Source organism: Centrocercus urophasianus, unplaced genomic scaffold (genome assembly GCF_019232065.1).
Source record: "Centrocercus urophasianus isolate 14NV4802_14NV808 unplaced genomic scaffold, USGS_Curo_1.0 seq_73, whole genome shotgun sequence".
NCBI classification, from domain to species: domain Eukaryota; kingdom Metazoa; phylum Chordata; class Aves; order Galliformes; family Phasianidae; genus Centrocercus; species Centrocercus urophasianus.
In genome coordinates, this window is record NW_024885344.1 from 9,183,421 (window position 1) to 9,198,379 (window position 14,959).

The 14,959-nt window shown below is 38.1% G+C and overlaps 1 protein-coding gene across 4 annotated transcripts in view; it reads right to left on the reverse strand.

Moving 5' to 3' along the window:
* Window positions 1–14,959, reverse strand: part of FGD4 (FYVE, RhoGEF and PH domain containing 4) — a 114,298-nt gene that overhangs the window by 84,980 nt on the left and 14,359 nt on the right. Inside the window, exon 1 of one of the 4 annotated variants that reach the window (XM_042837612.1) lies at window positions 10,628–10,726. The exons of the other annotated variants lie outside the window; for them this stretch is intronic. Coding sequence (XP_042693546.1) covers window positions 10,628–10,649 — 22 coding nt within the window. The 5' untranslated portion in view covers window positions 10,650–10,726. Of the gene's footprint in view, window positions 1–10,627; window positions 10,727–14,959 lie in introns of those variants that run through there. 4 annotated transcript variants of the gene reach the window in all.

The window sequence follows — 14,959 nt, forward strand, 5'->3', positions numbered from 1 at the left end:
AGGACACTGTAAACCACAAGAAGCCATACTATCTTCCTCATCTGTCTCTGGAGATTTGAGGGATTATGTTGTTTAGAGTTGGGAGCAGAAAGATCTGAGAAGCTCTCTTAGGACACACAGGAAGCCTACATAAGTACAGTACATAGTGGTAAACATCCTCATTATTTTCCCTTCCCCCTTCAACAGCATACATCTTCGCTGAATATTGAAACTTGTGTGCCAAGGAACTGCATTTTAAGAAGACTATCAACCACTAAATAAAAATAAGCAGAAATATTATGACTGTACCGAGGAATTTTTCCAAGTTAACACCAAATTCTCTTCCATTTCCAGCATTTCCAGGGGGAAAACAATAGCCAGGTTTGATTATACTCAAACTCTTTTTTTATTTGAATAAGCAACCAAGATGAATGAATAATTCTTCCTAGATTCTGTTGCCTTGAGGACTACTTCATAACTAAGAGACAAAGCTTCAGGTATTCTGTAAACAGCAACTTTACAGAATTTTAGAGTCATCTACTCAGCATCCAATTTCAGTAGAACTGACAAGAAGAAAGACAACCAAACTCCTCAAAAAAAAAAAAAAAAAAGAGAAAATGTGGTAACAGTTTTCCCAGTGCATCTTATGGCTTGTAGATTCACAAACAAGAAAGCTAAAGGAAAATAGGAGCTACTAGAAAACACAAACATGCTTATGAGTCCAGAAACCATAGAATCATCAAGGTTGGAAGAGATCTCTAAGATCAAGAAGTCCAACTGTCAACCCACCACCACCTTAACTCACTAACTGTGCCCCTCATTGCCACATCCACGCAGTTCTTGAACACTTCCAGGGACAGTGACTTTCCCAACTCCTCCGGGCAGTGTGTTCCAATACATTAATGTTTCCTAACATTCAACCTGGACTTTCCCTGGCACAACTTGAGGCCATTATCTCTCATCCTATTACTAGTTAACTAGATAAAGAGGCCAACTTCCACCTTACCACAGCCTCCTTTCAGATGTAGACAGTAGTGATTAGGTCTCCCTGAGACTCCTCCAGACTAAACAATCCCAGATCCTTCAGCCATTCCAAATAAGATTTGTTCCAGATCCTTCACAGCTTTGTTGGCCTTCTCTGGACACACTCAAAGGCCTCAATGTATTTCCTGTTGTGAATGGCCCAAAAAAGGCACACTCAAGGTGCAGCCTCACCAGTACCGAATATGGGGGATGACCATCCCCTGCTCCTGCTGGCTACCGTATTTCTGATACAAATCATGATGCCATTGGCCTTCTTGGCCTCCTGGGCACACTGCTCGCTCATGTTCAGCTGACTACCAACTAAAACCCCCAGATCCTTTTCCACCATGTACCTTTCCAGCCACTCTGCCTCAAGCCTTGAGTTGCATGGGGTGTTGTGGCCAGAGTGCATGATCTGGCATTTGGTCTTGCTGAACCTCAAACAACTGGCCTCACCCATCAGTCTAGCCTATCCCGATCCGTCTGTAGGGCCTCCTACCCTCAAGCAGATGAATGCTTCCTCCCAATTTAGAGTCATGTGCAAACTTACTGAGGGTACACTCAATCCTCTCATATTGCTTTTATTTGGGGTGGTGAGGTGACTGTGTTCATTTATTTTTAAGCTTGTAAGCAAGCCAGGCTCTACACAGTTACTATTTATCATGTTCAAGTCATACCTGGTTGCCACCATCTGGCTGCCCTTACACTTGTACATTTTCTTTGCATCCTCCTGAATTAAAATGCTAAATTATATGAATCAATTGTAGCAGACAAGACAACCTTTTCATGTAGCAAGGGCCAAGAAAACTGAAAATAACTCCAGAAATCATTCATGTTATCAATATCACTATTGAAAAAATATTGGCAGGTATTTTTTTTATGTCTTTAAATATCAAAGTATTTTGATGATCAATACAAGAAAGAAACAAAGAAGGACAGAATGAGAGAAAGAAACACAACTTCATTTGAGTCTTTGTCCCTTCAGCGCAAAATTCGGAACGAATGCCCTGCCTCTTCCCAAGCCATGTACACCCATAATGATGGCTCACTATATTAGAGTGCAAATGCTGCAACTTATTTTTCCTACTCTTATTGCTTCCTAGTCTTTTTATGTCTTAGGACATCCTTAACATGACAGTGAAATCAGATGCATATGTAAGAACTACTGCAGCCTACAAGAGCACCATGTTCCTTCATGCCTTCAAAAATATTTTTTTTTAAAAAGGGTCAGCTTTGCATTTTCCAGGGATTTAATTCATCTTTTCTGTACATCTTGACACGTGGTTTGACAATTTTCCATCTTCAGAACTGTCAGTGAAAGAATCACTTTCCTTCACCAGCTGCAGTTGGTTCCGCTTCACCATGAGGTCACTCTATCACATACAACTTATTCACCAGCTCCCCATATCATTTTCTGCAGTACTGTTCCCCAGACAACAGCTTGTACTACTGCCCAGAGATGCTCTAGCTCAGATAGTAACATTCTGATTTGCTCATGATGAACTGGAGGAGTTTTCGGTCAATCCACTTACCGAACTTGGCAAGGTCCTTTTGAATAGCAGACCCTACCCATACCAAATCCTCTGCCTCCATTCAGCACCATCTGCAAATTTGCTGAGGATACCCTCCTTCCCACTGTCCGGGTAATTAACCATTATAAATTTGAAGCAGTGTCAATTCTAGAATTAACCCAAGAACAAGGAATTGTTCTTTTCCTGTCTTCCAGGCAATACATGTAAATTGACTGGCCTACCAATTGAACAGTGTGTTCCAGTAACTAAAATTGCTTTGGAATCCAAAATAATCCCCTGTCTTACCACAACCTCCCTGCACAAAGAGAAGATTCCAAGAAACGTAAGCACAGCAGGATCAAGTGGCTCCTTCTACAAGCTTGAATGTGACAATTAAACACTGAGCAAACTGTTTTATTCTGACCATAATTTGAAGTATCACAATAACACCAACTGTAACAGTTACTCGTTATTTTTCTTCATCTGATGAGTTTCAAGTGTTTTAAACATTTCTAAACTGCTTATATATACGACAGAAAGAAAACAAACAAGAAAAAAGACAAGAAAAATTTTGCAAAATTGTTTTGGTGGTTTTTTTTTGTTGTTGTTTTTTTTTTTCCTCAGAGAATCCTTTGAGGAGTTTTAGAATTCAGTAACCTCACAGAAGGACAAGGATTTTTACATTTTTTGGATACAAAGGCATTGAACAATTATTTGTAAGAAGAAAAAAAAAGAAAAAAGACTCACTCACTAAATGTCAAACTGACATTTTGTCTGGGGTCTTTGGCTTCTATTCAGTGGTGGAAGGGGTGGGGAACAGAGGAAGCAGGAAAGCCTAAATAATATCAATTTATCATTATTCATAGAAAATAAGTTTGAGGGCATTTTCCATGGATGATGTGCACCCCAACCTTGGATCTTAGCTGAAGTCATGAGCAAATTTCCTGGAATTTTTGCTTATCTCTAAATATTTCTAAATAGTTTATTTGGGGTAGGGAGAAATAACTTCTGTGACTAATCTGGGGCAATAGACATTAAGCTTAAGCAGGAGATCAGAAAAGATAGAGACCATAACACAGAGAAGAAGTAAAAGTTATTTTAATAAATCCTTCAATTCAGGCAAGTGGCTTCACATTCTCTGAGACAGGACATGATAATTCTTTTCAAAGAAGTTCACTACATCACTCTGTCCTCCTCATTTTTAAGAGCACAAACAACTTCAAAAGAATTTGCATTTGCTTTCAAGAAAGCAGAGTTATCCACGAAAAAAAACCAAAACAAAACAAAACAAAAAATAGTGGGAAACACTGCTATCCAAATAAGAATTAATGAGACAATTACTATGTTATAACCTGCATGGAGAATTTAAAATGACAAAATTCCACGACAAAACAGAAAAGCCTGATGGTAAGCAGCTGAAATACTTTTAGAGATCTAAGTTCTAGTTCTTCAGCTCTACAAAGAATTTTTCTGCCCTCAATTTATTCCTTCTTTCTCTCTACAGATGTGGGTAACTGCAGAATTAATAATGCCACTGGCTACGAAGGGACAAAGAGGAAACAGTCATTAATTACTATTGGTTGTGCAGACATTTTAAAGCAAGGAATACAGACTGAGAAAAATGAGCACACAGTTCTGGATGGCACACATGGTATTTATAAGGAGTCATCCAGAAATCAAAATGAAAATCAGACTTTGTTCTAATATCAGATGGAGGAAACTGTTTCCCCATTACAGAACAAACAAATATCATCAACCAACTTACACAAAAGGGAAAAGGAAAACAACAGGAAAACTTGCCAGCTGGGGAAAGCAGTAAAGTGCCAAGGATCATTTTAAGGCTGCAGCTGTCTCTCTACGCCAAGTTTAAAGAGTTAGCTGTTCTAAAAGTGTATTAGAAAAATACAACCAGGGAGTTCAAACACAGACCTTGTAAGGAAAAATTCCATGAAGCAGTGAATTACCAGGATTCCTAGGAATTTGATTAAGATTCATCTTGCCATTTCCCAGGTTCAGCATCAAAACAACTATTCCAAAAATGCTACCAAAGTTCCTTTTTTTCCTGCTCACATCCTACTTAAAGAGTTGCCAGTCCCCCATGTGCTGGTCTGAATTCAGTTCTGCACATCCCACTCAAAGGAGACTACTTCTAAACTGCTACTATATCACTACAGATCTATTTTTACTGGGCAGCACATGACGCTCCTGGGAGGAGAGCCTATGCAAAACTTCTCAGTATTTTAAGATTATTCGTGCATAAGGCTCTCAGCAGTTGCTATCTCAATATTTTTTGAGAAGCACTGGTGATGAGTATATTTTCAAGGACTGAAAAGGGCTAAATCTGGTCAAAAAGAACCCAAGTGAAAGCAACTGTTCTTCTACAGTGTGCTTGTAACTTTTTTCTGGTTTGGGAGGATTTTGTTCTGTTTTTTAATTAAAAATTAGTTTGTAAAACATGACATTGATATCAGAAGTGATGTAAAGGATGAACATGTCATTTTTGTGATATTTCCGGGAGCTTACTGGGAACCTCACAAACAGATGAAGGAAGGATATAAAGGTGTGCAAACCAAAGGCAAAAGTATTCATTATAAAACATCTGCACTTTGTTTTTGAATACGTCACATACAGATTCAGCTGGAAAAAAAAAAGTAGCCAAGACAGATGCAGGAAGAGAAGTTAGATCCACAAACATTGTGTCACATCCTTTAACACCCTCAGAGTCACCTGTCACTTACTTTAACCACTCAAACAACAAGGAAATATTTATTACAGCCAGAAGTTCTGCAGCCCATTCTATTTAATCAGAAGCAAACAAATGGTCTAAAGTTTACCAGATTTGAGGGAACTGACAAGATGTAATTTTGTACCTGTTTAGTTACAAGGGTGATCAGTACACAATGTATGCGGGAGGTGGGGGGAAGCTACTCCACATCAAAGGTGATTGTTTCAACAAAAGCTACAACAAGTATTGTTATGAAGAATGAAAAATCTACATAACAAGCATGATTTAAAAAAATGGAATCACACAAATTTATCACCAAAAAGGACAGAATTCTACTGCTACTCAACCATTCATTAAAGCATTAAACCATTATGACAGCAGAAGCAATTAAAACTGTGGGTACCCCATCCCTGGAGGCATTCAAGTCCAGGTTGGATGGGGCCCTTGGCAGCCTGAGCTGCTGGCTGGCAGCCCTGCCTATGGCAGGAGGCTGGGGCTGGGTGGGCTTTAGGGTCACTTCCAACCCAAGACATTCTATGACCCTATGAAATCATGATTATTATATTTCACTGCTCTTTTCAAGTAATCAGCATCCTTGTCTCTTTCGGTAACAGTCAGACAAATCAAAATACACTTCCTGTTGAAGAAGATGCTGGTCAGCCATGTACTTTCTACTTACAGAACCAACATGGCCATAAAACAGGAACCTCAAAATCCTACTTGGGCCTCAAGAATTGTATCAAGGGACACCAAAGAGAGAAGATACTAAAGACCAAACAAGCAATCAGAGAGGCTTGTCCTAAGTATAGTTTGACTACATTCAAGAGCATTTTAAACAAACCTTTAATATTAAATATATACACTTTCACATTGTACAAGTTAGTAACATAAATATTTTAAAAAAAAAAAAAACAAAAAAAACAACCCTCCTTAACAAAAGTCAATCCTGTCTTTTGGTACATGTGTATTTACACCAATGATATAATATTTAAAGTTTAAGTGTAAAGATGAGTAAAAGTTCAAAGAAGGTTTATCAAGTTTAGCGGTGTCTGTTACATGCTGGCTGTGCCTCCCCAAGGTATGAAGATAAGAATACTTCTTTGGAATACATTCAAGAAGAAAGTTTTAAAAATAAGCCCAATTGCATGCGCTGCTATTGGATCACCAGTTTCATTTTGACTATTAGAGGGAGACAAACTATTACTGAGAGGAACATTTACTTTTTCTTGGGTTTTGTTTTCGTTTTTAAAACACGTTAAGTTGCATAAAGGAACAAGCTGTTCCCTGTGATACCTAGGACAACCAATCCACTACATAAAGACTGCATTTCATCAGAAGTATTTTGCATTGCAGTTGGAGTGTTGTGTATTACAGTCTTTCTTCTCCATAAATCTCACTGTTTTGGTGCAGTTTGAACTACAGGAACTATCTCAAGACAATGTCAGGATCCTAAAGCCAACAACAAAAAAATATAACATATAACATAGCAGTGGATCGAAGAATACAGCACTGGGACTTCAGTGCAGATAGAAGTCCTCTTAGATAAAAGGACTTCCAAAAATCCAAGGAAGCCAGGAGAGAACATGAAGTTTTAAGCCAGCCAGCACCTTGCAGAAAGCAATGGCTGGCAAGCCCTGAAGCAGATCACTAAATAAAAAAATAAAAAAAGAAAAAAGCCATTCTGTTCTGTTCTGAATAGAAGCTATACAAGAATTTACATTTTTCATGCCTTTGGACTTTGAGAATTAATATTTTAGGCCCAAAGCTCTTGGCAGAACCACCTCACTAGATCAGCCTTTCTGGAGAAGATGCCACCATTCCTTCTCTGGGAGAAGAGGTCTGTCAGCAGCACTGAAGAACAAGCAGGAAGGCTGCATTCATGCACTCTTCAGTAGTGTGGGGAAAAGCTTTTTAAGAGCTGAGGCCAAGTATAGAAATAGAAAGGCACTGAGCTGTAAGTCTGAAAACAACACTTTTCAGGACATGCCTTTACTCAGCATTGTATGTAAACATGCTTGAAGCATGAGACTCGAACTCCACAAGACAGTGATTTGGACACATGGAAGAAAAGGTGGAAGAAATATGGCAATAGCAACAGCTAGACCTCTTGTGAAGGTTTTGCTTTGCAAATTGCAAATAGCACTATCATCTCCAGTGCAATGCAGGAGCCCCAATTTACAAGCTTCTTCTCTCTCAATATTCATACATACGTAATAGGTGCTTCTTACAAAGGATTCAGAAATCCCTACCTGATAAAGCTTACAAAACAAGTGACTAGTTTTAGATGAAGTTTAGGTGATACGGTTTTGGTCTTGGGGAAACAGAGGTTTTCTATGTGTGTGTCACTGGTTTATATGTGCATTTTTGTTGTTTTTTTTCTGTTTTTTTCTTTTAAATGGGTGACAGACAACACTTCATCTAGAAACAATGATAAGTATGTAAGCCAACTATGCTTTGTTCTTTGAATTTGCAAAGACAAAACTGAACTCCTTCTCCTCCCCCTACGCCTGGCTTCTGTGAAACTTACAGAACTGAAATCAGCAACTTAATTTTAATGTACTTTCTTCTAAGCAAATATTTTCCCTTGAAAATTGTATTTTCTACTCAGAACATCAGTTCTTTCCACTGTGTTCCCAGAATTTCTACAACACCACAAATGCCTTGTTTAAAGCATTGCTTTCTTCCTTCTTTACTTCAAAGCACACAGAGCCCCATCTAAGAAGAACTTTATGGTTCCATAAAGGCAACACAGAGGAAGCATCTAAATTTAAATAAGGCCTTTCATCTGTCAAACAGTACAAACAGACTCAATATAGCTCATTCCTTAATCGTATAAACTTGCACTTTGACATTACATTTAACCAATAAAGCCTCAGCTGTAGTTCAAGTTTAGTGCTGCAAGAAGATTTACCAGACAGAAGGGAAAAAATAAGTCTAAACTGCAGCTTTCAACTTTGGTTTAGACTCTCCCAGTGATTCGACAGACTCAAAAGCTTGGCTTCCTACTTCTTCTTCTCTCCCACTCATATATCAGTGCAAAAGACACTGCCTCTCCTATGGTTCCAACCTAGCCGAATTCATTAACGTTACCTACGAGCGCACAAGGCTTATTGGGAGTTGCCTCTACATAAAGATCAGTAAGTATCTCACTTAACTAACTTTTGGACAGAAGAAGTAAAGGTCTGCAAACATCAGAACACAAACCAACCACAAACAAAGCATTTGATAAATAGCCTGGAACTTATTTCAACATGCTAGCAGCTCAACCAGCTAAAGCTTATGTTGGTATCTTGTAAACACAAATACAAAGAAATCTTAAATGCCTGTAAGATTAAGCTGACAGTCTAAAGATCAGCATTAGCATCAGCTGTCTGTCGCCATGATGTCTTGCAAATACGAAGTTGGGTCAGTCCTGACAAAACTCACTCTCAAGGAGTCTTTGTTTCATTAAAATAACAGTTGTTGTTCTCAGCATTAATTAAGAAAGAAAATACTTTAAATATCTGAAGCTTTGTTAAAGGATAACAAAAACTGAATCCATCTATATCAATGGTGAGCTTGGAAGAGGCATTGAGAAAAACGTGAGCCCAAGGATCAGCAAAGGCAAGGGACATCTTCCTTTAGATGTAAATGCTCTGGGAGCACTGAACTGTGTAACAAGCTACTGATATTTATAGGCTGCTATACAAGTTTCTAAGAACAGTCTTGAACGCTACCAAATCATGCTATTAAGCATAACAAGCATGATAAATTGAAGAAACAGAATTTGTTGCTTTGACTAGCTTTCGTGCTCGTGGCGGGGCAGTAATCCTGAATAAAACTGATTACAATGTTTTATAAAGGAATTTCCAAAAGTTAACAATTTAATTTATTTTACTCCAAAATAAAAAAGAGCTTTCCTCTATCATGGGAAAACAAACAGCTCCCAAGCCTTGGTACTTTCCCCTGTAGCTGCAGAAATAAATGGGATGACAAAGACCTCAGTGACATATTCCACATCTTAAGCCAGATTTAGAATAGCCATCAAAGAAACACTATGCAAAGACTCAGTTCTAGGGGAAACCATTCCACTATCTTTGATCCCGGCAAACTTGCTTTGACAGCTACAATAAAGAAGAGGTTGCTGCCATAAGCCCGCTATTCGGATCACCTCCTACAAGTTGGCATCCCAGGGAAAAAAAAAATAAAAAATTCCGAAAAACAGTTCATGGGAAAAGCACAAATAAAAGAGTGGACAAAATGCTCATTCAGGTTCAGTAACATGACTGGCTATTGCGTAGGCATCCCATACAGTGAGCGGAATTAAGCAGCACCAGACTGTCTTTCAGAAGCTATTTTTTAAAACACACAGAGAAGAGTGTCTACAATATGTCTGCCAAACACCCCATATTTCATTTATCCTCTATGAGCAGCATTTCATTCTGTTTTCTTGAAACATTTCCATCACTTTTGGAAGACAGACTATTTATTCTTAAGGGAAGCGTGCTACTCATTCTGTGGGAGAGCTGCATGAGCGGACAGCAGCTGCTGCTGCAGGTCAATAAGGGCTCCACAGGAAGGGCAGTATTGCTTTTCTCTCCCTTTAAAGATGGATCACAAGCACAGGCTTCATTAACAAGTATTGACTACCCCATCTAATTACTGCATTCCAGAAATCACATTTCCACCAGACTACAAACCTCAGCAGTCTGCAGATGCCATTTACCCTATTTAGGTTTTACTCTTACTGGCAAATTTAACACTCCATTAATGGGCAAGCAATAATTTTTATTTTATTTTAAATAGACACTGTCTATTTGTCAGATTTCCAGAAATAGCCACAATACTTAGGAACATACTTACTGGTGCTAATCTTTCAAATTATGCATCTGAATCTGTTGGTTTGTATGCCTAAAGTTAGAAAGTACCAATGCAGTATTTAGCCTTGTAAATTAGTGAACTGGTTTTCAGAAGAACTCGAACTCATTTCCTCAGAAAACCAGGCTATTTAACTATTAAATTTGTTCAGAAAATCCTGGCTACAGAACTGAATAATTTCTGCCCTGCCCTCAAATCTCTAATTAATCGCACTGAGCAATACTTCTGCTTTCCTTATGCATAACTATATATAGATACTCAACTCTAACAAACTACACTCAGGAATTAAAAAGACATTTTAATTCTGAATAGCATTGCTGGCAGAATAGAATAGTTTAAACAATTTTTTTTTTCCTTTTTGCCCCTTAACATTCCATAATAGACAAATCCACAACTACTTTTCACTTAAATATTCACTGTGTTAAATATCTGCCTTAAGAAAAGAAGCTCCATGGAAAACAATGGCACCTATACTATACTCATATTATTGTGAAACATTTTTTAACATAATCACAGTAGTATATTAACTTACCGGAGAAGATACCTAAGAGCATTTAAGAAAATATGGATTCACTTCTTCTGCTTGGCTCTAAACACAGCTCTTTCTATATCAAGCTTGCTTCCTGTGCACATCCTCAATATACACACGAAAGCAAGCTGTACAGCCTAATGCTGAAGGGCTCCCATGTTTCACTTCCTTTTGTAGCTCTCAAGACCAAAATAAGAGGGAGAGGTTTTGTTCACAGAAACCTTTTGTACTTTTGAAAAAACAGCATATTCATAAAACAACTGAAAAGTGAGAGCTTTACTCCTACCTTATGATGCATCCTCTCATACCGATTTGCTCTGATCTACAGACATGTAAGAAGATGCCAATGCTCAGCAAAAGATCAGAATGCTTCCCCTTTCCCACTGCTGCCTGTCTAACACATACCAACACATACTCCAGAAAGTGGACTCGTAAGTGGTCATTAAAGTCTGTCTGGATGAATGGAAAGCTTGCTATTGTATCTACCAAATAATGTATTATTAGTCAGCACTTAAAGAGTGATTTGCCTACTGAGTTTTGCCTATTGTTTCTACAGGAAAACGCCAACTGACATCAAAAACAGAGTTCTCGTGTAACCTACATCTGAGGACCACCAGATGACTTTACTTTAAAAAGTCTTTTATTATAAAGACAGCTGATCCCTGACAGTTTATCTGTAAAATAACACATCTCTACTGCAAATACACACTGCAAATATGCTTTATCTTACTCTGCTTGTTTGGCTGAAGGAGGAAGTCATTTCCATAGGAGACAGGCAGACTTATCACAACTTCCAGTTACTACTTCTCAGTTTCACAAGTATTGGAGTAGTGAGATTGTATCAAAAAGTTTTGGAGAAGCCCTGCAGCTGAGATATTTTGTTCTCATTGCACACAAGGCCAATCTTTTTACAGGATGCCTTTTCAGCACAATGCTGCTAAAGATTTCTCAAAATAAGCAAGAGCAGCTTAAATGGAACAACTATTCAGGTAGTTCTGGTTTCTCTAATTTACAGCCTACAGTGTGAAAATACTCTGAGAAAATATATATATTTATATACATATTTAATCTTATCCACCATGCTCTGTGGAAGTGGTTTATTTTCAATGACCATTTGTCTAATAACAAAGATACCAGGTAAATGAAACACAGTAACATTCTTCTGTTTTTTTTTTTGAATGAAGAGGGAGGGATAAGGACCCTTCCAGGTTTCTTTTACCTCCACAATTGTCTTCTAAGCAAACAATACCTGTCATAAAACAACCACAAATAGGTCAAACATATTTTCTCAAAGGACAAATCTGCAAAACTTCTGAAGGCTTATGATTTGCTTCTGAGATGAAAAGTAAATACATGAATAAAAACACTGAAAGGGAAGATTACCATTTTGAATAAATAAGCTATAAATAGTCTTAATCCTTTCAAAATTGCATTGCCTGCTATACAGAGCAGGTAATTATTTTTGAATAAAATAAAAATTCAGAAATTATGCTGTCAACATAGATTTCGAGTGTTTAAAATAGACCCACTATCTGGTCAAGATCCTAAATGCCTACAACGATGTGTTTGTAGTTTGTTTTTAAGCTTAAAACATGAATAAATTCCTGTTAAAATATTGATGCTTTTATTTTAATGCAACCTAAAATATAGTTTTTCCATTTCATTTGAAAACACAACTCTCAATTAATATCCCTGGAATTTCACAGCAGTCAGCCAGTCTGCAATTGCATCTGTTTGTCTGAGGACGAAAAGAAGACTTCAGTTATCTGAAATCATCAGCCCAGCAATATCCCCCAGCACGCAGTACTGTGTGACACCATTTATCTCTGAGAACTCCAGGGCATCTTCAGAATTACAGTCACCATGCTGAGGGCTATGGCTGATCACTCAGTGTGATGATTTAGTAGAACTAGGATTAACTTTAGCAGTCAGGTCATTGTTTTCAGGTGGGCAACAAGATATCGGCATAGATGATGCATGCTTTTTAAGTAGCTTTAGTGTAGTGACACATGTAACAATTGAACAACTAAATCTTTCTTTTATTTTTTAAACTAATACTGGACATGATTCAGTAAACAACATACTGGTTTGGCCTGTTTGTTCCTACTTAGAGTCAAGCATGCTTAGCAGGTACGCCTGCTTCTTACGTTCAAAAATATAGCCATCAACATGTATCATTCACTTTCATGCTGCTCAGGAGTAAGGAGGAACCTGAGACAAATTTATTCTGCCAACCATCAGCATTTCATGAAAAGGATTCACTAAGCTTTCAGAGACTGCACTGAGTGACTTAAAACCTGGGAAAACAACAAGAAGGATGCATTTGCACTAGGTTTTGTTTTGTTTTGTAAAGACATCCACTATTTCGCTATTCAGCATAAGTAGCTGCAATCTCCAAAGGAAGAGAACAGTACAGGGATTACAGCAGAAGGAATTTCAGCCACTAAAAGGGTAAGGGTCTTTCACCAGCTGTAATCATTTTTATCCACTTCCACTGACTGCCTAAGCTCAAATTCCAATTTTTAACCATTGCTTTCTAGCTCCAAGTTCGCAACTCACAAAGAAAGAAGTATGCAGGTAAGTTGGTGCATTTTCATTCTAGGCTTTGAACTAAGATATAAAATGAACATGCTGAGCTACAGCTAAATGTGGGCAATTTATGGTACGAATAGGATCTTTAGCATCTACACAGTTAATTAATCTGTGAAAAGGAGACCTTTCAAAAAGAAAAATGAATTCCACAGGGAGCAAATGTACTTTCTGACTGTCCATATTTCTTTCACCTTGAACATAAAAAAGACCGGGCGTCATCCAGCTGATTAAGCATTAAACCCCTCACCTTTTCTTATCACATGGCCAATTTAGTCAACACGATCACCTCTACTGAACCATAGCATTACCAGGCACAGAATATTTGCAAATGATTTACAGTTAAACTAAACATCAGTTTAGTTGGATGTCAGGGGGAAGTTCTTTACAGAGAGAGTGGTGAGGTGCTGGAACAGGCTGCCCAGAGAGGCTGTGGATGCCCCGTCCCTGGAGGTGTTCAAGGCCAGGTTGGATGGGGCCCTGGGCAGCCTGGTCTGGTATTAAATGGGGAGGTTGGTGGCCCTGCATGTGGCAGGGGGTTGGAGCTTCATGATCCTTGAGGTCCCTTCCAACTCAGGCCATTCTGTGATTCTGTGAAATTAGAATCTGGTTTACTGACCATAAACCAGCCCTAAAGCATTTCAAAAAAGTTCAAACAAGGTCAACGTATGAACATTCCCTTCAGGTGAAGATCTTCCTCATGTCTCTCTGTGTTGTGTTTGGTTAAAAGCAGTGCTCAGTGAGGCACTTCACTGGAACAAACACACACAAAAAGAAGATACAGGGAAGTATGCAAAACAGTTTTCTTTGGTAACAGACAGATGGGGTAAGGGCAGCATTTGGAGACACAAGCTCCATTGTAACTCACTGTGTTCCTCAACATGGTCAAAAGAACTTTGTATATCACCAACACAGACACCAGGCTGCCTCTCCTACCATGTAGAAAGAGCTTACCATCTCTAAGCAGCTTCTCAGGTTATAGTGCTGTAATATTAACTTTGTTATAAATAAAATTAACTTAACTGAAGTTGAATAAAATCCAGATTTAGATTTCAAAAATCAGCTTCTTGTCGTAAGTTCTGTACATTATACTATATTCATAATCACTGTAACCACAACACCAGAACAACATAGTAGTCTTCTGCTAAATTAAGCATTTGGCAGTGAATACTTTGCTTATTTTCAGAGTACTCAGATGTATCTGGATCTCATCAAACATACATATAAAACAACAGTTGACCATTCTGCATTTTAATTTTATATTTTCAGTATTTATTCCATTTGTTCATAACAGAAAGAGCTTGTTTTCATCCTACACAGCACTGGAGCAAGGAAAAAAAAAAAAAAAAAGGAACAGAAGGAGAACCTCAGTGGAAAAGGATCCAGCACAGCAAAAATGCTGCATCACATGCTGGTTCCTTGAGACTTTGGAAGGCAACAGCTGCTGTTGGACAATGCACCTACAGAACAATCAGCCAGAGGGAGACCTGTGTACTGCTCTAAACTGTTATAAGCAAGGTTACAGTAACCATTTGCAAAGGGTTATTTCAAAAGCTTCAGCTTTAGAAAAGATTTGAGGCTCTTGATACATTTCTAGATTTGATTTCTGTGACAGTGGTAAATGCAAGTCCCTTCTGAATTTTAATGGAGGGGAGGAATAAAAATGAATAGGAAAATTTACTGCCAGAAACCTTTCCTTAATCTATTGAGTTACCTTACAATACCAGATATGCATTAACTATCATC